At 43.0% G+C, this 27,714-nt stretch overlaps 1 protein-coding gene across 1 annotated transcript in view; it reads right to left on the bottom strand.

Moving 5' to 3' along the window:
* The window catches only part of LOC126266724 (venom carboxylesterase-6-like), a 122,699-nt gene that overhangs the window by 21,270 nt on the left and 73,715 nt on the right, over nt 1-27,714 (bottom strand). The window contains exons 6-7 of the mRNA XM_049971200.1: nt 5,040-5,223; nt 87-271 (exon numbers count right to left, since the gene is read on the bottom strand). Of these exons, the coding sequence (XP_049827157.1) occupies nt 87-271; nt 5,040-5,223 (369 nt within the window). The remainder of the gene's footprint in view (nt 1-86; nt 272-5,039; nt 5,224-27,714) is intronic.

The following is a 27,714-nucleotide window of genomic DNA, read 5'->3' as shown; positions in this document are numbered from 1 at the left end:
GTATAGTATAAGTGTCATGGATACTGTGCAGTCGATGTGTACCAGCAGTGTAGCCATAGCGATCAAAGAGCAGCGAGAGCACTTACGTCGACCAGTCTGCCGACTGTAGACTGATCCAGTGCCGCCCCCTGCATGTAGAAGTCCCAGATGCGGTGGCCGATAGCGGTTGCCCTGTCCTCGCCGCCCTCGATCACCATGCCCAGGTACTTGGGAAGGAACTTACCTGGGTCTTCGTTCAGCTGAGACGTCAGTTCGGGTGAGTCGAGTATCGCTGAAGGAAAGAAGAACGAATAACAATGAAAGCAGAGGTAGTATTCAGTTACAGAAATAAACTACTGTGTACTGAAGGTGCCTTTCGTTTCACGCGGAAGATGCCACTTGTTTTTTTTAATATTTTTTCCGTCCCTCTCACGAAAAATGGAGAGAAGTAACTTGATGCCTGCGCTCAGGAAACTGAACCTGAAGTTTAGATTGGCTTGAACAGCCAAAAGCTTCACCACGTGCGTTTTTTTGAGACACAATATGCTCTGAAGTTCATTTAACCAAAGACACAACTCATCCGGCCAGTCACAGAAAATTCGAATATGAGACATTTTTAGGGTTTCGTACAGCAATACTGGAAAAACCAAACCCTTGAGAATCACCTTTCGAACCAAATTGTGGTTGAAGTACCGTTAACTTCAAAGATTTCTAAATGCTGCTGAAAAAAATAAAGGATACAAAAAAACCACGTCCACGTGGTGGGACACGGGCAACGGAGTGAATGGAGACGGAAGCCGGAGCTGCATTACTTAGCTGACTGGGACCACGCAGCCAGTCACAGCGGCCAATTGGCTTAATACAGGCCCACCATAAGAAATCAGGAGGTGGTTCAGAAAAACTGGCAGCAAGTGAACAACAAAACACAACAAAAGGTGTCCGTCTATCTTTCTGTCTGCCCAATTGTTTACACCTCTTTTTTCCTCGGGATGGGGTAGACGTACCAAGTTCAAATTAATGTCACATACTAGGATCTACGGTCCCTTTGTGATGTATTACACTTAAGCTTACATGTCAATGCACTCAAAAGGTACGCTAATTTAGTCATATACTCGCAAACTCACACATCAAAATCTATACGGCCCTTCCCTTGATCTCGACATATAATTTGGTAAGAACTAAGGTTTCGTAACAGGAAGGTCTTGACATTATCTTAAAATGTAATTCCCTGGTCAGGTCCTGGAGATCACGCGCTGCTCTACACCTACGTCTATATCTACATACAGATTCCACAAGCCACCATACTGTGCGTGGCGGAGGGTACACGGTAACACCACTAGCTTCCTTCCCTGTTCCACTCGCAAACAGAGCGACGGAAAGACAGCTATCTATATGCCTGAGTATGAGCCCCCAATTTCTCGTTTCTTATGTGGTCCTTGCGTGAAATTCATGCTTGCGGCAGTAGAATCATTCTGCTGCCAGCTTCAGATGCGAGTTTTTTTTTAAATTTTCTCAATAGTATTCCGCGAAAAGAACGACGCCTTCCCACCGGGTCTTCTCATTTGACTTCCCGGCTTCTCCGTAACTCTCGCGTGTTGTTCGAACGTACTGGTAACAACTGTATCGGCTCGCCTCTGAATTGCTTCAATGTCCCCGAAACACTCGACCAGTACTCAAGAGTAGATTTCATTATCGTCGTAAATACGATCTCCTTTAGAGATGAACCACACTATCGTAAACTTCTCTCAATAAACGTAGTCGACCATTCACCACTATGTCACTGGATGCAATATTAGGAGCGTTTGGCCAATACATCATTCTGAAACCATTGTCAGTGTTCAGTTCTAGAAGCAGTGATTTCATTTTCAAGTAGATCCTCAATTGATCTCACGATGCTGATTTCATCTCGTTCCAGTGCTCCAAAGAAGAAAAAACTCTTGGGACTACCGGGAATTGTACTCACATATTCTTCAGAATGTCAGCCACTACAGTCATTCTGCTAAATACACTCCTGGAAATGGAAAAAAGAACACATTGACACCGGTGTGTCAGACCCACCATACTTGCTCCGGACACTGTGAGAGGGCTGTACAAGCAATGATCACACGCACGGCACAGCGGACACACCAGGAACCGCGGTGTTGGCCGTCGAATGGCGCTAGCTGCGCAGCATTTGTGCACCGCCGCCGTCAGTGCCAGCCAGTTTGCCGTGGCATACGGAGCTCCATCGCAGTCTTTAACACTGGTAGCATGCCGCGACAGCGTGGACGTGAACCGTATGTGCAGTTGACGGACTTTGAGCGAGGGCGTATAGTGGGCATGCGGGAGGCCGGGTGGACGTACCGCCGAATTGCTCAACACGTGGGGCGTGAGGTCTCCAAAGTACATCGATGTTGTCGCCAGTGGTCGGCGGAAGGTGCACGTGCCCGTCGACCTGGGACCGGACCGCAGCGACGCACGGATGCACGCCAAGACCGTAGGATCCTACGCAGTGCCGTAGGGGACCGCACCGCCACTTACCAGCAAATTAGGGACACTGTTGCTCCTGGGGTATCGGCGAGGACCATTCGCAACCGTCTCCATAAAGCTGGGCTACGGTCCCGCACACCGTTAGGCCGTCTTCCGCTCACGCCCCAACATCGTGCAGCCCGCCTCCAGTGGTGTCGCGACAGGCCTGAATGGAGGGACGAATGGAGACGTGTCGTCTTCAGCGATGAGAGTCGCTTCTGCCTTGGTGCCAATGATGGTCGTATGCGTGTTTGGCGCCGTGCAGGTGAGCGCCACAATCAGGACTGCATACGAGCGAGGCACACAGAGCCAACACCCAGCATCATAGTGTGGGGAGCGATCTCCATACTGGCCGTACACCTCTGGTGATCGTCGAGGGGACACTGAATAGTGCACGGTAAACCCAAACCGTCATCGAACCCATCGTTCTACCATTCCTAGACCGGCAAGGGAACTTGCTGTTCCAACAGGACAATGCACGTCCGCATGTATCCCGTGCCACCCAACGTGCTCTAGAAGGTGGAAGTCAACTACCCTGACCAGCAAGATCTCCGGATCTGTCCCCCATTGAGCATGTTTGGGACTGGATGAAGCGTCGTCTCACGCGGTCTGCACGTCCAGCACGAACGCTGGTCCAACTGAGGCGCCAGGTGGAAATGGCATGGCAAGCCGTTCCACAGGACTACATCCAGCATCTCTACGATCGTCTCCATGGGAGAATAGCAGCCTGCATTGCTGCGAAAGGTGGATATACACTGTACTAGTGCCGACATTGTGCATGCTCTGTTGCCTGTGTCTATGTGCCTGTGGTTCTGTCAGTGTGATCATGTGATGTATCTGACCCCAGGAAAGTGTCAGTAAAGTTTCCACTTCCTGGGACAATGAATTCACGGTGTTCTTATTTCAATTTCCAGGAGTGTAGATGGATCTCCTCATTGCTTAGCCTCGAGAAAAGAATTCTCCAATGTCGAGTCTACTGTCCTGTAGGCATCAGAGTGCAGCTTTATCTTATACCCGTCTCTGACACTAGCTCACAGATAACGGTTGGTGGGAATCAGCTGTTGTGATCAGTAGCACGCTGCGCTACCTTACAGTATAATGGACAGCTGCGGCATCAGCCGCGATGGCTCCCGTCTTGGAGTTTCAGAACAGCTTTCGGTAGAAACTGATGGAGTGACAGCCCCTTTGGAAATAGAGTTCCATCTGGGGAGTAGGGTGCCAGGACCACTGTGACCTGTGGCGTGTAGGCCATTCTACTGTAAGATACAGCATACTGCATATGTAGCACATAACATTCTATGCTTAAGACTGCGAAATGCTGACCAGTGGTATCAGCGTTGAGTTGCTGTAGAGTGGACTGACGTAATTATCAGTGATGTGGCACCGTAAACGTGACAGCAAGGTGACGTGAAACAGAATGTTCGTGTCTCATTGGCTGTGAGGAGTCCTACAATATATGGAAGCAAAGCGAATCCCAGACCTTGATTGGTGGAGAGGATTGTTTTTGCGGCTAGCAGTCCAAGAACTCGGTTGTGGGGCAACAGTGAGTCGAGCGGGGACATAGGGTGCTGATGGATGCATGCCGAACGCGGTCGCCACAAACTTCTAAAGAACAGTTAAATATTAAAAGACGACGCGGTATATTGCAATCCAGTCGCGATGATGTCGAGAGACTTGGTCGTGAGTGTGTTCAAAAATGGTTCAAATGGCTCTGAGCACTATGGGACTTACCATCTGAGGTTGGTTGGTTGTTTTTGGGAGAGGAGACCAGACAGCGAGGTCATCGGTCTCATCGGATTAGGGAAGGATGGGAAGGGAAGTCGACCGTGCCCTTTGAAAGGAACCATCCCAGCATTTGCGTGGAGCGATTTATGGAAATCACGGAAAAATCTAATTCACGACGGCCGGACGCGGGATTGAACCGTCGTCCTTCCGAATGCGAGTCCAGTGTGCAAACCACTGCGCCACCTCGCCCGGTAAACATCTGAGGTCATCAGTCCCCTAGACTTAGAACTACTTAAACGTAACTAACCTAAGGACATCACACACACCCATGCCCGAGGCAGGATTCGAGCCTGCGACCGTATTAGCAGAGCGGTTCCGAACTGGAGTGCCTAAAACAGCTCGGCCACAACGACTGACGGCCGGCCCCGTGAGTGTGTATTAATGTTTGTACGATCGTAGTGTATCATTTCATTTAGGAAAATGGTGAAACATCTACATACAGTGAAGTCTGGAGTACACCTGGATTAATATCCAGCTCCAAAGTGATTTATGACGTTATTTAACAGGGAATAGTCAGGTCCTTTCCAGACTCCTCTTGGTATGACTTTACAACAGCATCATCATCATCGCCACGAGCCAGCAGCCTGCGCTACCTACTGCGAAGGAGGGACAATCATCTACACACGATTACAGGTAGGAGTTAATATACATACACTTTATGAGACTTCCAACAGGAACCTTGCGAGTGCTGTCACTCTAACACAAATATACACCCTAGTGCGCCTTACTTCGTTACACTGGCGCCTCGTGATGAAGGCGACACTCACCCAGCGCCTGCTGGAGCCCCTCGTGGCTGGTGGTGCCGATGAGCCAGGGCAGCTGGTCCTGCAACTTGCGCCTGCCCAGGGCCTGCACCATGTCGGTGACGGGCTGCGGCACGAACGAGATGTTGCGGCCCAGGAACGGCTCCGTCACGGGCACGAAGGGCCACGCCGGCCTGCCGAACCCGTCCTGCAATCAGGCACGCGCAGCTCCTGTAGCGTCAGAAACTTTCTCACAGTTACAACGGAGCGACGGATAGCAACTCGACATCGTAGCCTGTCAGGGATTTTCTCAATAACTCACTTTCGACTAGAGATATAACGATGCATTTTGAAAATAAAAATTTATCTATTTATTTATTTATTTATGCACATGCTTCACCTTGCTTTCAGCTCCTCTCTTATAACTAGGCATCCTTACTAAATTGACGAATACATATCATATGAGCTATACTCAGAAAAAAATACGAACAACTTTCAATTAGAATACAACTTTTTTTTTCTTTGCCAGTTTATGTTACAAAAATGCGGAATTCTTTGTGAGACGCCATAGAATATTCCCGGTGGAGCTTCTATAGTTTCTTGAAGTTTCGATAGGTGGCAGCGTAATACGTAGCAATCTAAATGGCGTCTGTACTGCAGGTGCGTTCCTAGCACAGAGCTGCCATTGACTTTCTGTCGGCGGAAAATCGGAGCATCGCTTATAGAAAGTCTATGGAGACATGTCAGTGAACAAAAGCACGGTTACTTGCTGAGTGAGTCGTCTGTTATAATTGCAACAATGTCACAGCTGTGACTCTTGCAATGCTGGTACGTGCGGACACTCTCATTCGAGGTGATCAACGAGTGACAGTCGAACACCTTGCTGCGCAACTGAACGTCTCTATTAGTAGTGCTGAGACACTCGTTGTTGTACTCAAAGGCGTATCATGTGCCGACTGGGTTCCTATCTGCTTAACATAAAAGCATAATAAACAACGAAGGACCACCTCTGAAGACTTGCTTGCACATTACGAGGCTGATGTGACAGTTTTTGTCGAATATCGTCACAGGGGATGAAATATGGGTTCATCACTTCGAACAGGAAACAAAACGGCAGTTCATGGAGTGGTGCCACACTACGTCTCCTCCGAAGAAAAAGTTAAAAGCCTCACCCTCAACAGATAAAGTAATAGCGATGGTTTTCTGGGACTCCAAAGGGTCATTCTGTTTGATAGCCTCCCTCATGGTGCAACGATTAAATCAGAAGTGTGCTGTGCTACCGTCAAGAAACTGAAGAGACGAGTATCTCGTCTCCTACCTTCCAAACTTTACAGAAGCTCTCCTGCGAACCGTGCAGAACTAGCACTCCTGAAAGAAATGATACTGCGGAGACATGGCTTAGCCACAGACTGAGGGATGTTTCCAGAATGAGATTTTCACTCTGCAGCGGAGTGTGCGCTGATATGAAACTTCCTGGCAGATTAAAACTGTGCTTCGGTAGCTCAGATGGTAGAGCACTTGTCCGCGAAAGGCAAAGGTCCCGAGTTCGAGTCTCGGTCGGGCACACAGTTTTAATATGCCAGGAAGTTTCATACCAGCGCGTACTCCGCTGCAGAGTGAAAATCTCATCCTGAAGAGACGAGATCCGCGTGTTCGTCGCCACAAAAATGCAAACGAATTTATCCGTCTTCATGACAACGCAAGGCCTCATACAAGTCTGCGCACACGAGAAGAGCTCACGAAACTTCATTGGGCTGTTCTTCCTCATACAGCCCGGATCTCGCACCTTCCGACTTCAATCTGTTTCGAGCAATAAAGGATGCATTCCGCGGGAAGCACTTCGTGGATGATGGGGATGATGTTGAAGCAGCAAGACGATTGGCTCCGAAATCGACCCGTAGAGTAGTACTATCGGAGTATAATTCCCCTCCCCCCTCTCCTCCTCCCCCCCCCCCCTCCAATAAGGTGGCGCAATGTCGTCGCATTGAAAGAAGATTGTGTTGAAAATAGTGTTTGTAGCCAACGTAATGGTGAATAACGTGGTGTATTGGAATCTTCAATAAAATCAATCTCATTTCAGAAAAAAATATGTTGCATTACTTACTGAATTCCCTCTTAGCTTTAGTCCTGTTTACTAAGGGAACTGCTATAATCAAGATTTCGAAAATGTATAGGAAATGCTTGGGAGCAGTACAGAATAAATGTAATCTGCAGTAGAAGTTGACTGGTCCAGCGAGGAGCGGGAAATATTAGGATAAAGTTAGCAGATGAGATGAACAGAGAAAAAAGGAACAGATAATGGATGAAGGAAGTCAGGATAATGTTGATAGTATAACTCTAATACTGATTCACTGTTGGACTGAAAGAAGTCAACTGGAATATAGTGAAAGGTAAACTAAATCCATGGTAAAAGATGTAGCTTTAATATCCTCTTGCACGCTCAGTGGTTTTGGGTCATTCGTAAATTACTGGGTAGTTTCTTCCCGAGCCGTATAGCTGAAATGGAGGAAGTTTTAGTGTCTACATAGGTACAGCCAAAACACTGGACGCACCAGATCTTGCAGTGCAGTTACGGAATTATATATATAGCTTGTCGCGCTGTTCTTAGCGTCATCGGCTGTAAGTTGTGTTTGTCCCGCGTTTGATTCCCGGTCGGGTCGGAGATCATCTTCGCTCGTGGACTTGGTGTTTATGTTGTTTCCATCATTTCATCTCATCTGCATCACAAAGACACACAAATCGCCCAAGTGATGTCAAATAGACTTGTACCAGGCTAGCGAAAAACAGACTAGGGCTCCTGGCCTATAACGCCATATAATCATTTTCATTTCTCATGTAATTACAGTGGGCATTTGATATGCAAGGAGAGGTATTTAGGACATCAGTAACTAAGAAACCGATGAGGAAAACAGGGCGTATGAAAATCATATCACCTGTCCAGTTGCATCCACCCCAGATGAACGTAGTACAGACTGATTTGATCAAACTACGAAATGCTGTGCGTAGGTCTAAATCATTCATCTTTAGCAGGTTATGCCGCGTTGAAGTATATCAAAGGCATACAGATGAAGCAGAACTAAATATTGCATTATTTTTTGTTTCGCTTTAAGTGGAAATACCTTTTTCTATTTTTTTAATAGCACATAAGCAAGACAGTTATTTGTTGCATGCTGTGACACTTTTCTCTTCGCAGTTTAGATCGAGATACTGGTTACCATCAGGGGTATGTGAGAAAATGTTTCACGAACATGGTCGGTAATCATCTTTCAGGGCGATATGAGCATACTCTGCGACTTTGTAGTGTTTAGTTTAAGACTCCAGGTCTGATATCCGCAGTGGTATTGAACAAAAGGTGTCGTTCATACATGGTATATATGATGTGGTAGCAACAATCTCTTTAGAGCTATCATTAGATACAGTTGGAATCTGCCAGCACCTAAGTGAAAGTTGATAGAATGTAATGAAACCGAAATATCATTGTGTTAACAGAGAAAAGCAACGGACCAGGAAATGAATCCGAGCGGTTCTAGGCACTTCCGTCCGGAACCAGTTGACTTCTTTGCCTGGAGCGATTTCCGAACTGTAGTGTACAGAAACAGGTGTCCAACACTGCAGGAAAGCATCAGAGGACCTGTGCAGCAATAACATTTATGGTGTTACGTAAAGTGAACAAGAGTTATCGCGTCAACAGAATGGCAATCAATCTGAACACTTCCACCAGCAGGTTCTAAGCGGTGCAGCTGCAGGACATGGCAGTTGAGCCATTAATTTGTTGCCACTTCGTAAGTTTGCTCGTAAATAGTGTACGGAAATGGCACTGGTTTGTTTCAGTATGCCGTTTTCGCAGTAATTTTGTTTTGTTACGTTTGTGACTTCGAGCACACTAATAAAGTTACCCAATAATTAACCTGGTGAATCTTATGTCATAACTATTATGCACATGATTTAAAACAATGTGTTTGCAACAGTTCTGCCCTGTATTGTGGCCGGCCGTTGTGGCCGGGCGGTTCTAGGCGCTTCAGTATGGAACCCCGCTGCTGCTACGGTCGCAGGTTCCAATCCTGCCTCGGGCATAGATGTGTGTGATGTCCTTAGGTTGGATAGGTTTAAGTAGTTCTAAGTCTAGGGGACTGATAGCCTCAGATGTTAAGTCCCATAGTGCTTAGAGCCATTTGAACCATTTGAGGGAATTAATCCTGGAAAACTCGTAAGATCCCATGTTTCTTTCATTATTTCTCTTAACCAAGGGCAATTTGTTGTTACCTTCTTTCACTTCATTTAATCAATCTCCTGTGCTATTTTACACTGATGAGCCAAAATATTATGACAATTCACTGAAAAGCTTGTTGGTCCACTTCTGGAACGCAATTCAGCAGCGATTCTGCGTGTCATGGATTCGAAAAGCACTTGATAGGTTTCCAGAGGTTCGTGGTTTTAGGTTCCTACGCACAGGCCACACATTCCCCGTAATTTGCGGGCGGTTGGTTTGCGGGCGCGGAGCTGGAGCCCGATAGCGTCCTAGTTGGGTTTACTCGGATTCAGATAAGCCGAATCTGATGGTCAAGACATCAACGTGAGTTCACTATCATGTTCCTCAGAGCACGGCAGCACGATTCTGGCCTTGTGACACGGATATTTATCCCGCTGGAGAATGCCATTGCCGTTGAGGAAAACATCAAGAATAAGGGGTTACAGGTGGTCCCCAATAATGTTCACGTAGTCCACAACTGTGATGGTGCCTTCGATTATTACCTCAGATCCCATGGAAGCCCAGGTGAACGTCGCCCATAACATACACTACTAGCCATTAAAATTGCTGCACCACGAAGATGACGTGATACAGACGCGAAATTTGACCGACAGCAAGAAGGTGCTGATATAAGCAAATGATTAGCTTTTCAGAGCATTCACACAAGGTTGGCGCCGGTGGCGACACCTACAACGTGCTGACATGAGGAAAGTTTCCAACCGATTTCTCATACACAAACAGCAGTTGACCGGCGTTGCCAGGTGAAACGTTGTTGTGATGCATCGTGTAAGGAGGAGAAATGCGTACCATCACGTTTCCGACTTTGATAAAGGTCGGATTGTAGCCTATCGCGATTGCGGTTTATCGTATCGCGACATTGCTGCTTGCGTTGGTCGAGATCCAATCACTGTTAGCAGGATATGGAATCGGTGGGTTCAGGAGGGTAATACGGAACGCCGTATTACCAGCAGCCGAGATGACAGGCATCTTATCTGCATGGCTGTAACGGATCGTGCAGCCACGTCTCGATCTCTGAGTCAAAAGATGGGTACTTTTGCAAGACAACAACCATCTGTACGAACAGTTCGACGACGTTTGCAGCAGCGCCTGCGATGTTGCAGGTCCTGTACGGGCCTTTCTGGATACAGAAAATGTTCGACTGTTGCCCTGGCCAGCACATTCTCCAGATCTTTCACCAATTGAAAACGTCTGGTCAATGGTGGCGAGCACCTGGCTCGTCACAATACGCCAGTCACTACTCTTGATGAACTGTGGTATCATCTTGAAGCTGCATGGTCAGCTGTACCTGTACACGCCATTCAACCTCTCTTTGACTCAATGTCCAGGCGTATCAAGGCCGTTAATACAGCCAGAGGTGGCTGTTCTGGGTACTGTTTTCTCAGGATCTATGCACCCATATTTAGTGAAAATGTAATGACATGTCAGTTCTAGTATAATATATTTGTCCAGTGAATACCCGTTTATCATCTGTATTTCTTCTTGATGTAGCAATTTTAATGGCCAGTAGCGTAAAATATCGAATTGAACTCTACGTGCGCCGTACTCAAAAAGTGTTAAAATCTTCACATCTTTTCGTGGCGTGTTATCTATCAATAACCGCTTTGATTAATTGGTGTTTCCGGGGGACAAACTGACATTTATCGTGGATGTTGTAAGTATTAAGATAATTTGTCTGTTATTCATGTCTGCGTCTAAGCTGTTCTTCTCAAATACCCTTTTTTCTCATATGTGTAGGTCCAGTAAGACATGCGGCGCAGTTTGAGGTCCAACAGAGAGCTCCTCGAAAGTTGATGGACAGAGGCGGGCTGTGAGTCGTTGCTGGGGAGATCAATTGAGAACGGCGTTACCCAAAAAGCCGGGTTTCGTAGCCGTGTGCCAGTCCGAGTCCGTCATTAAGTTTTCCAACAGCAAAAATATTCCTAAAGAGTGATATACTTATTCTACAGACCTAATATCTGCTTATTATTAATTCACAAAGGAGACTATGGAAACATTGTCAACTATGTACGACTTACAGTACATTAAAATAATAGCTCACTAAACGAAAACGTTATTTACACTACATAAACAAAGCATCGCTTTTCACTGTTGAATGAACGGTAATAATTCACACAACTGGATTCTCACTCTTTTTTATACTCTCCGAAACATTATGCTTTGGTTAAATCTTCTGTATCTTATATGATTAACTTAGTACCTGATGAATGTTCCTCTTTGGGGTCCTTCATGACAGTCCTCACATTATTCATGTACTTCGCTATCCTAAACCATTAGAAAGCTATTGTACTCACTACATTCACACTCAGCAAGAACGGGGTCCGAATTTCCTGATTTAGTATTACCTTGGTTTCATTTAATGGAACAGTGAAGAACAGGGCGACGGGGGAGTACACTCCGACACAGCTGCGGTTCCAGGCGCTTCAGTCCGGAACCGCGAAGCTGCTTCGGTCGCAGGTTCGAATACTGTCTCGGGCTTGGATGTGTGTGATGTCCTTAGGTTAGTTAGATTTAAGTAGTTCAAAGTCTAGGAGACTGATGACCTCAGATGTTAAGTCACATAGTGCTTAGAGCCATTTTCAACCTCTAACACACACCGTAAGATGGCTTTTGGAGTACATATTTATATGTAGATCGCATAAAGTTTTCGGACATGTTCAGTTAATTCTGTACTCGTAGCTTGCTACACAAAGTTTGATTAAGCAGAAATAGAGAGGTATACACAGTTACTGTGCATCAACGGTTTTTGACTTACAGCTGTTAGACAAGGACCTTTAATACGAAATCTGTTAGCTGCTCTGCGAGCGATGGACAGATGCATGTTGAGAATTGTTCCAAGAGATGAACAGTGTGGTGTGGAAGGGGGGAGGGAGGGGGGGAGGGGAGGAGAGAATATGCAGCAGCCACCAGGTGAATGAGTGGTAGGAGGACCAAGGGTGTTCTTTGGTGCATTCCAAAAAATAAGAAAAGACAGGGACGTCGGCATAATACAAAGTGGATAGATATTATCAGATTAGTATGGATGAGATCACAATCCATAGAAATGTACACAGAAGGCCTTTATCCAGCAATGGCCATCAACTGGCTGCTGTTACTGCTGCTGCTTCTGCTGCAGCTGTTGCGGATGACTATGACGGTATGATGAGGTTAGTGATGTTGGTGGTGCTGGTAACGATGTTGGTTCTGGTGATTATGGTGATAAAGATGTAACGGTCATAACAGTAGTTACCGTGTTTATCTGGTCGACCTCTCTAACAACGTAAAGGAAACGAGTTACTTAGAAACTGAATTTTGCTATCTCTGTTGACTTAAGGCAACGATTTTCACGAACCAATCATGGAAGATAAAACAGTAAATTTGTGATGAGTTTGTGCAGCGATCAACAAGCTACGACGTCAATCATCAGACCCGACTGCGGTACTCGAATTTGCTTGATAAAACGTATGTAATACGAGAAGTTGTAATACAATTTTATGTTTAGAATACTAAGAGATCTCCCCACAACAGTGGAAATCTCCAGGCTCCTATGTTCAAAGCTCAGGGTGCAGTTAGCTCAGTTGCGGTAAAGTCCTGTAACGTTTTTGAAAAACTCCGAAAATAAATATTAGTTTTCTCATTGAAAAAGATAGAGCTGATCCACAGCTGTCAGATACTGCCTGACTGTCAAAATTCTCATTTTTGGTCGACATCACATCACATATGAATGAACTGAACTTGATGCTATTCCGGCATTAGTGTTTGGAACAACTTACGTCTGTGGATAAATATTTTCAAAACTGCCGTATGTTACGTCTGCGCATCGAAATAGAGTGTTTGATGAATATTTGAAAACAATTCTCTTGATTGGATGCAGCAATACCAAACCAAACATTGATCATACGTTGAAAGCCAAGCGTCAGTTTCATAAATCTGCCCCTTCCCTCAGGATCTCCATATTTCATGTAAATTTGCAAGAGAAGCGCTTTCTGTGGACAGCGCTAACCACTGACAGAATGTGTAACGACACAATAATTTGAGAGTTTCAGATATGAACACACTACGTCCGATGCAACTATCTTTTTGCTAATACCATCTTTGACAATTTTCTTAGTAAGTAAATATGTTGGTTGTTCTTGTCTTCTGTGTATTTCATGTCACTCACCCTTGAATAACATAAAATGTTTAACTTAGTTTCTCGTCTTTTTTTCACAGAGCGGTCGTTCCAGCTTGCAAGTATTGTACAGAACGACAATGCGGCCGGCGCTCGTCATTATATCCATTGTCCAGCCCGTTGTGAAAAAAGGTAGGTAACTTCTGAGTAAATGGAACAAGTTTCTACGGTACTTCAGGTACCTAGGATGCAACATTGCCAATAACTTGTCACGTAATCAAGAAATAACACAAGGATAGAGTTTGCAAAAGAAATGTATTACAAGATGGGAGCGGTGAGTTAAATAAACCGCCAAGGAAAATGTTTCCAGGACACGACGTACTGGCAGAATTAGAGCTCTGAGGACGGGTCGGGAGTCGTGCTTGGGTAACTCAGCCGGTAGAGCACTTGCCAGCGAAAGGCAAAGGTCCCGAGTTCGAGTCTCGATCCAGCACATGGCTTTAATCTGCCAGGAAGTTCCAATTAAGGAAGAGTTTAGTGAAGTGTTTTGTACGGAGTGTTGCCGTTTACGGTGTCTACATATGAGACGTGCATCTGGAAAAGGAACAGAAGCTTTGAAACGCACAGATAAAATATGGACTGAGGCTGTGTCACAAATGGTGAACAAGAAAAAATAAATACTGGAACCAATTTAAATGAGGAAATGAAACGGACTGGGGCACTGCGTGAGAAAAGGCTGCATAATGAAGGAATTACTAGAAGAAATGTTGACTTGGAAGAAGGCCAGAAGTAGAAGGTACCAGCTTATTGATAATATCAAGATAAGCGCATCACACACAGCTACGAAAAGGGTAGCGGAAAACAGGACGGACTGGAGAATGACGAGCTTGTTGCGATGGATCTGCCTAATGCGTAGACTACATCATAATCATCATTGCCCTTTTGGACATTCAGAGGATTAACTTAAACTTACATCAACAACATTGTCTTCTGAGCAGTCACAAAATTTCTGTCATAGTTCTGATAACAATTCAATAGCAATTAATTATTGGATTCAAGTATAGAGTCTCAGGGGACATTCCCTCTTCATGTGGCCAGAAAACTACGAACTGCTGTAAAAGGCGATCAGTTTCCATTCTGTGTGGCTCATGTACTGACAGTTTCTACAGTATGTCTAGTCTGACAACATAGCAGCATGTCCTAGAAGCTTTACTATTCGCTGTACTTCTCAGCTGTATCGTACATCTGACATCATGTATCCGAAAATGTGCTCCCCGATTGTCTCGCCATTTTTCTCTATGATGCCTACGAAAGCCTCCTACAAACTACTACAATAAATATGGTATTAATCCCTTCACAGTCGTCATTTTTCCCTACTTTATTTCAGGTGAGGCAACGATGTTGAAGACCACTTCTGTTGTACGTAAGTCCCCATAAGAAGTTGCTACCAGTACAAAGCCCCAGGATAATTGTTCATGTCTACATCTTCAAAGTCTGTGGTCATAGAACACCATCGTAGTCAAAACATGAGAGAGGTGAGTAGAAGGAAATTGAAAGGCTTCGGCTTAATGACCTGTGAGCACTAAGGTTATCCCGATAATTATCTTAAGTGATTTAGGGAAAGCACAAAAAACCTAAAACAGAGTCGTGGTTTGACTGGGAACTAAACCTTTGTTCTAGTGCATGTGAGAGTGCCGAGTGGACGCTTATAGACACTACGTGCTATGCTTAGACTAACATGAAGTTTGCACTAGCATGAACAAATAACACATAGATTAGATTAGATTAGATTAATACTTGTTCCATAGATCATGAATACGACACTTCGTAATGATGTGGAACGTGTCAGGTTAATAAAAGATGTCTGTACAAGAAATTACATTACACAAAATATTGCATGACACTAATGATTAAGTTTTTTTTTTTTTTTTACTTAGTTTATATCTAAAAATTCAGCCAATGAGTAGAAGGAGTTGTCATCTAGAAATTCTTTCAATTTATTTTTAAATGTTAGTTGGCTATCTGTCAGGCTTTTGATGCTGTTTGGTAGGTGCCCAAAGACTTTTGTGGCAGCATAATTTACCCCTTTCTGTGCCAAAGTCAGATTTAACCCTGCATAGTGAAGATCATCCTTTCTCCTGATGTTATAGGTATGCACACTGCTATTACTTTTGAATTGGGTTGGATTATTATCAACAAATTTCATAAGGGAATATATATACTGTGAGGTTACTGTGAGGATCCCTAGATCCTTAAATAGATGTCTGCAGGATGACCGTGGGTGGGCTCCAGCAATTATTCTGATTACACGTTTTTGTGCAATGAATACTTTTCTACTCAACGATGAATTACCCCAGAATATGATGCCATACGAAAGCAGTGAATGAAAGTAGGCATAGTAAGCTAATTTACTGAGATTCTTATCACCAAAATTTGCAATAACCCTAATAGCATACGTAGCTGAACTCAGACGTTTCAGCAGACCATCAATGTGTTGCTTCCAGTTTAACCTCTCATCAATGGACACACCTAAAAATTTTGAAAATTCTACCTTAGCTACAGACTTCTGTACAAATTCTATATTTATTACTGGAGTTGTGCCATTTACTGTACGGAACTGTATATACTGTGTTTTATCAAAATTTAAAGAGAGTCCGTTTGCTGAGAACCACTTAATAATTTTGTGAAAAACATCATTTACAATTACATCACTTAGTTCTTGGTTTTTGGATGTTATTACTATACTTGTATCATCAGCAAAAAGAACCAACTTTGCATCTTCATCAATGTGGAATGGTAAGTCATTAATGTATATCAAGAACAGTAAAGGACCTAAGACCGAACCCTGTGGGACCCCGTGCTTGATAGCACCCCAGTTTGAGGAATCAGCTGTTGTTTTAACATTACACGAACCACTTATTTCAACTTTCTGCATTCTTCCAGTTAAGTATGAATTAAACCATTTGTGCACTGCCCCACTCAAACCATAATGATTTAGCTTATCTAAAAGAATTCCATGATTTACACAATCAAAGGCCTTTGAGAGATCACAAAAAATATCAATGGGTGATGTCCGGTTATTCAGAGCATTTAATATTTGATCAGTGAAAGCATATATAGCATTTTCTGTTGCAATACATTAAAGGAAAAGTACCGGCCGCTCTCCGGAATTTAATCGTGGCCCTTCAGGTCCAGAGTGTAGTGCTCCACCCGCTAGACCACCATGGTTAAATAACTTCCCCGTATTGCATTTAATTACAGTTTTGGGGACTCTGCTTAAAAATGTGCGAACAGGACTCGCGCACGAAGGTTTCAGTACAAACTTAATTATGTATATATAGGTAGTATATCCATTCCAAGAATCGAGAATTTCAACGATTTTTGGCTGCTATCGATATCGATAATGGCAAAATATTAAAATATGTGACATAAATGGCCGCATATTTCGACTGCATTGGCGTAGATGCTTCAATTTTTTCGCCCACCGACGGACCATAGATTTTAGCATGCAACATAAATTTCAGCTTGATACGTCCACCCGGTCTTAACAGACAGACATACAGACAGACAGTTGGATAACATATCACAAAAAGAAGGAAAAATTGTGCAGGTGCGAGTAGGACGCGCGCACTGAGGGTTCCGTGTAGACTAGTTCAGACATTCCGGGAAACGAGAATCGCTACGATTTTTGTCTGCTTTCAACATCGATACTTGACAAGATACCTGTCCCAGGGAATCCATCGAGATTGGGTGTGATATAATTGTAAATTAACGATTTTCTGGTTTTTTTTTTTTTTTTTTTTTTTTTTTTTTTTTACTTGTACAGTGAACCCTTGCTTCTTGTCAAATTCCATGATTCCAGATCAAACGGACGTACCTTGCAGGTCTTGATGTGTGAGTTTCAGAGTATCAAAATATTTGACGTAAATGACCGTATATTTTGAGTGCATTGACTTAGAAGCTTACATTTTGTACACCATCGAGAGATTAGACCTTAGTAAGTGAGATAAATTTCAGCTTTGTGCGTCTATTCGTTGCTGAGAAAATGGGTCTTTTTTTAGTTGGACAGCAAGACAGATGGACGGACAACAAATTGATCCTATAAGTATTCCATTCTTGCCGATTGAGGTACGGAACCCTAAAAACGATTAAATTATCAGAGCACAGCAGTGTTTTGTAAGGCTGTTACATGCAGTGATAAGTACCTATTTAATCTGTAGCGTCAAATTAAAACAGACCTTGAATGTGTCCCTGAGCAGTGGCAATCCAGATAACTTCTATCTGAGTACAAAGTTTAACTCTATCGTAAAAAGGACAAATATGAGCGACATACGCTCAGTGGATGTATATCAGGTGACTGTATACGACAGAAAGATTTTGAAGATTCAGCTGATCAGTTATGGTGACTGTAAAACCTCGTAACTGTATATTAAACGAAACATAAATACAGGTAACTGCGACCAATCACTTTTGTTATATCTGTTTATTTCCACGAGCTAGTTTTAAGTCTTTTCGCGCTAATCTTCAGACGAGATATATAATAGTTTACTTATTCAAGTTTTTAGCATGATGCTGTGTACGGAGGTTTGTTTCATTGTGGCTATAAGGTAACTAAGATTTTAATATGTCGTTTTGTGTGATGGTTATACGACATACTGCGTCGAAAAACACAGGTTTTCTTCACTTGATTTTCGACAAAATTTGTCATATAACGAACACAAAAGGCGGTAAGGAATTTCCAATATTCTAATCACAATGAATCATCCTCCAGTACCAATCATCATGCTACAAACATGAATATGTTAATTTCTGAATGCTTTCTCTGAAGATGAGCCTGATGGACTCGAAAACTGGTCCATGACTATAAAGTAATATTTCTGTAGTGACTGGTCGGAGATTTTTTTCAGTATCAAGTCCAGCATATTCTGAGGAAAGGTAGCTGACCGAGGAAGAGATTAAGTTGGGGTATCTACGAGAACTTCCTCTTCGGAACATAGAAACGTGTCGAAGGATGGCTATCGCTTCGAAATCTACGTTTCCTTTACGTAACGTTAGGTGAATAGTATCCGCAATTTGGTCTTTCCGCATATGATACTAAACGGAACATCATAAAGTAAAGTGTTTATACCGGCACTGACTCCTCATCTCCTCATATGGACTTGCAATTGGTTAAGCAACAGAGACCGATAATCACCACTGAAACAAAAACAATGTGATTTGGACTGAAAATTTTTATTTATAATTAATAACATTTTGATTCATTAAGTCGTAATAGTTGTAAATAAGTGAATGTGTGAAGCCATCGAAGACGTTTCTCCATAGAATATGAGCAGACAGTGTAGTTAATGATATATCAAATACGGAAACTTTAAATCTTTTTTGACATTCTCGTGTTGAAGAGGCCACTGACCGCTGGAGACTGCACGGGAAGTCAGTTCTTATATTGACTCAATAACGAGAAAGTACTGATACTGAACAGATTAGTTTACTCAAGATACTCTGGGTTTACGCAAGCAGTGCGCGCTCTATCAGCAAGTTGATAATACGAGGGTCTGAAGGATCCTCTTAAACCTCGACGACGCTCTGGATGTACAGTGATTGACAACCACCGCAGTAAATATGTGAAGACCATCTACCTACAACCAAATGAGACGGGGAATTTGCCGTGTATTTTCGTAGCAGAACTTAAGTGAATGACAAGTTTATTCACCGTCATAAATAATATAAAATGTTATTGCTTCTTTATTTTGAGAGTACAACTTCGGCTAAAGAGGTAGCGTAATCTTTACCGTTCTACGACCAATAAAATTAAAACTCTAATAGGACCCTAAGCTTGGGTACTTTAGTACTGGCTAGGATTCCAGAAGCAAGCACCGACAGAGGAAAACCAGTGTCCCGCTGATATGAAAGTTACTACGGACGGGACACTAGCTAATTTGGGAAAAAGTTGGGAATTAAGTCGTGGAGGATGAAACCATCCTAGAATCCACATAAAGAGGTTTAAGGTAAAAAGGGAAACCGAATCCTCCTCTTTCTGAATGCAGTTTTCTTAACCACTACGCCACAGTGCTCGTTTAAAGCGTGGAACCCATTTCTGATGTTACTGAAAGCACGACACGGTCCTAAAATCTATGAACACAGATATCAGAGCTCACAGGTCGTATAACAGCGATCCTTCCGTGTACCGCCGCCCACCAGTCCACAATCCTCACAATGGAATTGGCGATATGGGGAGAAGGGAGGATGAAACAGCAAGAAAAATTCTCAAAACCGCTATCCAGCATCGGAGGCTGGTCTGCCAAAAAAGTACCTGAACGGATGGTAAAAATTGGCTGTTAAAATAAGTGCTCGACGAACGAGTGTATTTGTCGAAATAGCGTGTGTTGTTTCTACATCCTGCTTAGGAGAACATCCAGGAGGCCCACAGGTACGTTCCATTGTGTTCCAACAACCAATTATAGAATATTCCACGTTTCTTTGCCGCAACGTGACGTTCACTTCTGCAGCTATTTTAGAAAGGTGTCGTCCAGCCATCAGTTGGCGTAATATCTCATCTTGAAGAACCTTATTTCCATCGACTCTTAGCCTAGTAAATCGATTCCAGTCTCTCATTGCCTGAATCGTTTCAGCAATCATGAACCGAAAAAAAGCAGTAAAACATGGTAGGACCTCGGACCTAATATTTTATCGCCAGATTTCATCCCTAAAATATTTCACTCAAGCACGTGACAATAAGTTGGCATTTTCCAGGTCATAAAATCTAGCTGGTTGCCATAAAGCATAACTGTATTTACTACTCCACATGCACTACATTTACAGGGGTTTCCAAAACTGATTTCGTAAGCCCATTTCACAATACTGCTTCTGGTTGGTCATGTAAACAATCTAAAATCACAAGCTGCGATATTTACTGCAAATGATGTCACGCGCACTTACACTAGGCTAAAGAAACATGACAAACAGCAGGCAGGCAGGCACACACACACACACACACACACACACACACACACACACACACACACACCATGACGAGTATACAGGATTGATTGCAGTAACTGTGACATATATTATATCGGTCAGACTGGCCGCTCTTTAAAGTAAGGTTTAAAGAACATTCACAGCCACGGATAAAACCTGCTTTGGGGCATCACTTATCTGAAACTGGTCATTGTAAAGGGAACAGTGAGAATAGTAGGCTTATTCTCCACATGGTAGAAAAACGCCGTGCTTTTAACTTGTTAGAAGAGCTTGAAATTTGTAAAGAAAAAAAAATGAGCTGACCAAAGTGCTTAATTGGCAAAACGATTTCATGCCCGATGCCTACTTCACTTTATTTGACAATATTCTACTTTAACCACTGAACGCCTCTTCTTTACGTGGCTTGCTTATGGTTTCACGTAGTATAGAGTGCCTTACACATTTACTTCGGTTTCTTACGTTGAGCGTATTCCTCTAGTGTTTTCTTGTTCCTTCTCTGTTTATATAACATCCTTCATTCACTAGATAATCTTGCTCATCAACTGGTACGGGGTTTTATCATTATTTTCTTGGAATGTGTGCCGCAGGGTACGAGGGGCCCTCTGGCGGCGTTCTGGCGTTAGCGATAGTAGAGGGCGCTCATTTATTCATTGGGCTCCTTTATCAAAAATGGTTCAAATGGCTCTGAGCACTATGGGACTCAACTGCTGTGGTCATTAGTCCCATAGGACTTAGAACTACTTAAACCTAACTAATCTAAGGACATCACACACATCCATGCCCGAGGCAGGATTCGAACCTGCGACCGTAGCAGTCGCACGGTTCCGGACTGCGCGCCTAGAACCGCGAGACCACCGCGGCCGGCGCTCCTTTATCTAATTGATTTTTGTAATTTTTATTTTATTCTGTGTAATCGGAAAGCTGTTTATTATTTATATCATTACCTATAATAGCAGCAATTGAGCGTATGTCAATTACTGTCTCTTAACTTTTTCCTTTTTATCACTCTAAATCCTGTCAAGTTTTATTTCATTGCTTTTTATTACTGTAATGCCTCTTACACCCTATTAGCTCACTACAGACTTTAATGATTGCATCCCCCCTTTATTTTACATCCTACAATTAATTAGTGAAGAACATGTGTACGCCTACAGTAGCAACATCTGGCGAACTTGCAACATAAACATTTTGTGGCTACTGTACGTCACTTTGATTTGAACAGCAGTGCTATCGAAAATATAACTCTTGTATCTGCAATTAACTTTTGACGATGCTGGTGCTGATTTTGTATTCAGAATTTGACGATGCCACTACGGCTCCAGAATTTTAGGACATGTCTTTTGACGATGCCACTACGGTTCCAGAATTTTAGGACATGTCTTTATAAAACAGGTACGCCTCTTCATATTTAAGGGGGGGGGGGGGGGGGGTAGGACGTCAAACGGGCCAACTTGGAGCAGGAGAGGAACCACAGGACATTTTAATTTCCACTGTCTATACTTTTACAAATAAATTCATAAAACTTTGTCAACATGACCAGGAAGGATTCAGAATTCACACTCATGGCAGTGGAAGTTCGAAAAGAAAGCAAAGTAATTTTTTTACATCTGAAATTTCAACATTTTTTTACTTACTAATGGCAGCATTTGTTGCTATAAGTACACTTTTCTTCAGAAGTAAGAGAGATTCTTCGATGAATTTTGCACAGCATACAAACCATACTTAAAGGTGTATGAAACTCTAGAATTTTCCAAATCTATTAAAATTGTGGTAAAAACCGAGGTAATTAACTATAAAATTTGTGTTTTTTCTAAACATGAACTTTAAAATATAGCACTCATTCGTTTTTTCATAAATTAAATAAATTCTAGAGTTTCATACACCTATAAGTATGGTATGTATGCTGTGCAAAATTCATCGAAGAATCTCTCTAACTTATGAAGAAAAGTGTACTTATTGGAACAAATGCAGCCATTAGTAAGTGAAAAAATGATGAACCTTCACATGTAAAAAAATTGCCATGTTTTCGAAGTTCCACTGCAATGAGTGTGAATCCTGAATCCTTCGTGGCGATGCTGACAAAGTTTTGTGAATTTATTTGTAAAAGTATTTGACACTGGAAATTAAAATATCCTGTGATGCCTCTCCTGCTCCAAGTCGGCTCGTTTGACGTCCTGCCCCCCTTAAAGGGCACAAATGCTCATGTATGTCAATAATACTTTTCATTATGGTCTATTTTATTGTTTTAATCTGTAGACAATCAGCTAATGTATTTGTTTTTTCCGTGTTTTGCTGCAGATGATCATTACAGCCCTGAACCGGAAGTCCGATAAAAAAAATTTCTGACCATAGACACGAAGTAAAGGAAATTTACTCTAAAATCAATTCTGGAAATCCGTTAGTAGCTGCCAGTTTTCCACTTCTACAATCGATTTTCGCTCCCACGTAAACGCACAACTATTTTAGAAAAGTGTCAGGTTACGTTTTGTTTTCAAAATATTAGACTAATAAACAGGCTGACTTATTGCGCAATGAAGGAGAAACAGAAATATATACTGAGCCTAAACTGTCTGCAGCGAAAAACCGTCTCTGAAATTCGGTTTCTGTCTTTCGTAAGATGTGTCGTATATAAAAGTAGTGATAGAGTTTTACTATACAGGGTGTTACAAAAATGTACGACCAAACTTTCAGGAAACATTCCTCACACACAAAGAAAGAAAATATGTCATGTGGACATGTGTCCGGAAACGCTTACTTTCCATGTTAGAGATCATTGTATTACTTCTCTTAAAATAACATTAATCATGGAATGGAAACACACAGCAACAGAACGTACCAGCGTGACTTCAAACACTTTGTTACAGGAAATGTTCAAAATGTCCTCCGTTAGCGAGGATACATGCATCGACCCTCCATCGCATGGAATCCCAGATGCGCTGATGCAGCCCTGGAGAATGACGTATTGTATCACAGCCGTCCACAATACGAGCACGAAGAGTCTCTATATTTGGTACAGGGGTTGCATAGACAAGAGCTTTCAAATGCCCCCTTAAATGAAGGTCAAGAGGGTTGAGGTCAGGAGAGCGTGGATGCCATGGAATTGGTCCGCCTCTACCAATCCATCGGTCACCGAATCTGTTGTTGAGAAGCGTACGAACACTTCGAATGAATGTGCAGGAGCTCCATCGTGCATGAACCACATGTTGTGTCGTAGTTGTAAAGGCACATGTTCTAGCAGCACAGGTGGAGTATTCCGTATGAAATCATGATAACGTGCTCCATTGAGCGTAGATGGAAGAACATGAGGCCCAATCAAGGCATCACCAACAATGCCTGTCCAATCGTTCACAGAAAATCTGTGTTGATGACGTGATTGCACAATTGCGAGCGGATTCCCGTCAGCCCACACATTTTGATTGTGAAAATTTACAATTTTATCACGTTGGAATGAAGCCTCGTCCGTAAAGAGAACATTTGCACTGAAATGAGGATTCACACATTATTGGATAAACAATTCGCAGAAGTGTACCCGTGGAGGCCAATCACCTGCTGATAGTGCCTGCACACACTGTACATGGTACGGAAACAACTGGTTCTCCCGTAGCACTCTCCATACAGTGACGTGGTCAACGTTACCTTGTACAGAAGCAACTTCTCTAACGCTGACATTAGAGTTATCGTCAACTGCACGAAGAATTGCCTCGCCCATTGCAGGTGTCCTCGTCGTTCTAGGTCTTCCCCAGTCGCGAGTCATAGGCTGGAATGTTCCGTGCTCCTTAAGATGCCGATGAATTGCTTCGAACGTCTTCCTGTCGGCACACCTTCATTCTGGAAATCTGTCTCGATATAAACGTACGGCGCCACGGCTATTGCCCCGTGCTAATCCATACATCAAATGGACATCTGCCAACTTCGTATTTGTAAACATTGCACTGACTGCAAAAGCACGTTCGTTATGAACACTAACCTGTTGATGCTACGTACTGATGTGATTGATGCTAGTACTGAAGAGCAATGAGTCGCATGTCAACACAAGCACCGAAGTCAACATTACCTTCCTTCAATTGGGCCAACTGGCGGTGAATCGAGGAAGTACCGTACATACTGACGATACTAAAATGAGCTCTAACATGGAAATTAAGTGTTTCCGGACACATGTCCACATAACATCTTTTCTTTATTTGTGTGTGAGGAATGTTTCCTGAAAGTTTGGCCGCACCTTTTTGTAACACCCTGTATATAAATAAAACTGTGTGTTGGTTTCATTAAGCGTTATTGTCTTCATTTTAGTGTATGTACGGCTCCACTTCATTTTCACACAATTGTCCTGGTCTGGATGCTACTAAGCCTTCCGACAGACTCTCTGGCATCCTCATCTCACTGAAGTACCGTATACATTTTTCACTTGCATGCTGCATTTTGTTGCGATTGCAATCGTAGCAGTTTATCTCATACTTCTCCAGTTAATGATTGTTTTAAGACTTCATTCGTCTCGGAGAAGATAACCTTAAATACTTTTTAGTATTTCACTCTCCTCAAAGAAGGAGGAGTTTAAGCATTCCCTTCTGGGACTTTGTCGTTTATGTTTACGATTCCGTTTAAAGACCTTTGTTAAACTGTTGATAATGGTCTTATTCGAGACTGTGGTGTTGGATCCGTCTCCCTATTTTGCCATCTTCTTGTTTTTGTCTTCATATTGGGTGTCTACACCATTTCCGGCGTCCATTCTCTTCGCTTTTCCTTTGCAGTTTTAATACTCTCGCTGTATTTTTGTTGGTGCAGTTGACACTCGTAAACCGGTCATGCGGTCGTTTTTATGACCTGCAGTACCGCGTGCCGTGCCGCCGTGTAATATAAGCAACGTGATTCCGGAAATTTTTCGCGGTCCGCCGTAACCGCTGCTGTTTGAATTACTGCCGGAGTGTTACCTGAGTGGCGGGGCTTTCTTCTGGCATTGCAGGGAATTTTAGAATTTGAAGATGTGCTGCTTCCTTTCTATTTGTAATAAAAGTCTTCTCTCTTTATTTTCTTGATATTGGTGAAAATGTGAAAAATCGTTTCTCGATGACTGCATGTTTGACATATTGAATCCCAGAAAGCTGTGAATTTCTCATAATTCAATTTTTTGTCACCACGTAATGTATCCGTATCTTCTACAGTTCTCGATAGATGTTTTCTGTCCGGTAGTATCCATTCTTACATGGTTTTTAGTGGAGACTTAATTTTGGAAAAGGTCATGATCGTTATCGCTGTCAGAGATTGTTTTAGATCCTTGATGAATATATAACTTGAATGCAGTCTTTGTTTTGTAATAAATTAGTCATGCATCACATGAATTTTACCATCCAGGGAATTAATTTTGCTCTGCTATAACCATATTCAGACCTAAATCAATTCAATAAATTACATAATTCCTGTCATTGCATTTACAGATGGTACATTCACATTAATCAGTCATACAATCTAAAAATTGTCGATTTTATAACGCAGCTTATATGCTTGATTAATGTGCTTGTACCACCTGTATACGCAATGACACGAGTTATGTAAAGTTTTGGATTTTGTGATCTGTGACTAGATTTATAGCAAATCAGATGTTTCCTAGATCGCGAATATGGCGAATATATCGCAACTCGTGAAAACAGTCTGTTCTCCATTGATCACTTCACGGGTGTTGTGGTTAGGTTTTCTCATTTTCTAGAGATCTTATTTCAGCACTGAGAGCCGTCCTTATTGGCCAAGCGGATCTAGGCGCAACAGTCTGGAACCGCGCGACCGTTACGGTCGCAGGATCGAATCCTGCCTCGGACATGGATGTGTGTGATGTCCTTAGGTTAGTTAGGTTTAAGTAGTTCTAAGTTCTAGGGGACTGATGACCTCAGAGTCATTTGAACCATTTAGCTTGAGTCCCAGATTGTGGGGCCCATCTGGATGACGGCAGTTCTGGCACTTCAGTAAATATGGAGCTAGTTGCAGAGGAATTATATTCACAGGAAGTAAGAAAACGGTTAGATAATGGCAGACAAGAAGAACAATAGCGGGTCCTGGATTGATCCCTGTGGTAGTCCTGAGACAAATTGTTACAAGAAAGACTTTTCATTTCTACAGACAACATGCTGCTGTCTGTTGTTCCTCAAGTAGCTACATATTTTAACTGTCGCAGTATGCCAAATTTGGCAGGGAGGGGGGGGGGGGGGGGGTCAAAGGCTGCGCTGAATCTAGTACTGTCAGCGTTGTGACTTCAGGCAGCCTATGACATATTTAAGGTCGTCAGTTACGTCAATTAGTGCTGTGCTCGTGCTACGGTGCTTACAAAGGCAGGTTAAAAAAAATGGCTCTAAGCACTATGGGACTTAACATCTGAGGTCATCAGTCCCCTAGAACTAAGAACTACTTAAACCTAACTAACCTAAGGACATCACACACATCCATGCTCGGGGCAGGATTCGAACCTGTGACCGTAGCAGTCGCTCGGATCCGGACTGAAACGCCTAGAACCGCTTGGACGCCGCGGCCGGCTCACAAAGGCAGGACTAATATCTGTCATGTAAGTTGAATTTGCGTACGTTTTCAGTCAGTTGATTGTGCACTATATATTTCAGGGCTCATTCATAAGTGCACGGTGTGTGGTATCGTGGGCCAACTCAGTATAGCGTTTACGGATGACTGAAGTGAGTGTCAAAACGTTTCCTTACATTACGAAAAACATCTGAAGCGGGACTGTGAAACGATAACAGCATTCAGGTACATGAGGATGGCAGTCGATGGGCACATCACCACACGCTACGAACGTGCACGACACGCCTTCCTAAGCCAGTATAAAATAATCGATGAAACGAATAACACTGAGGTGTTTGCTACAATACGTATCTAGCGTAAATTGGAAAAAGTAACTTTTTCCTCGAGCACTTTATCGATGAAGTCGGTAAACAAGTTCAGAACGTTATTTTTTCTGTTTTTTTTTGTGTTCGCCGTAAGGTAATGTGGGTATGAGTAGTCACTGGTAGATGGTCAGTATGCTGTCCCAGCTAACAGCAGATCTCTCTCTCCTATTTTCTTTCAGTGGTGAATTTATAATTCCTGCTACTGTTATCAAATATTTCACTCACTTATCATTTCTATTATCCGCTTCCGTAGTTGTGTGGTCAGCGTAGAAAACTATCATGCATAGGACGCTGGTTCAATCCCCAGTACTATCAAGAATTTCTTATTGGTCGTAAACCGGTACAGGGTGCTGTCAGTTTCATGATGTTAACTGAGCAGCAACTTGAATGAGAAGTAGCGGCTCCACAGAGGTGAGGGCCGACGAATCGACAAGAAGAGGGGAGTGCTCACCACACGCCCCAGCCTCCGCATCAACACGA

The sequence above is a fragment of the Schistocerca gregaria genome, chromosome 4, assembly GCF_023897955.1.
Source record: "Schistocerca gregaria isolate iqSchGreg1 chromosome 4, iqSchGreg1.2, whole genome shotgun sequence".
In the NCBI taxonomy this organism is placed as follows: Eukaryota; Metazoa; Arthropoda; class Insecta; order Orthoptera; family Acrididae; genus Schistocerca; species Schistocerca gregaria.
Note: the sequence above shows the minus strand (reverse complement) of the source record. Positions and strands in the feature narration are given on the sequence as shown.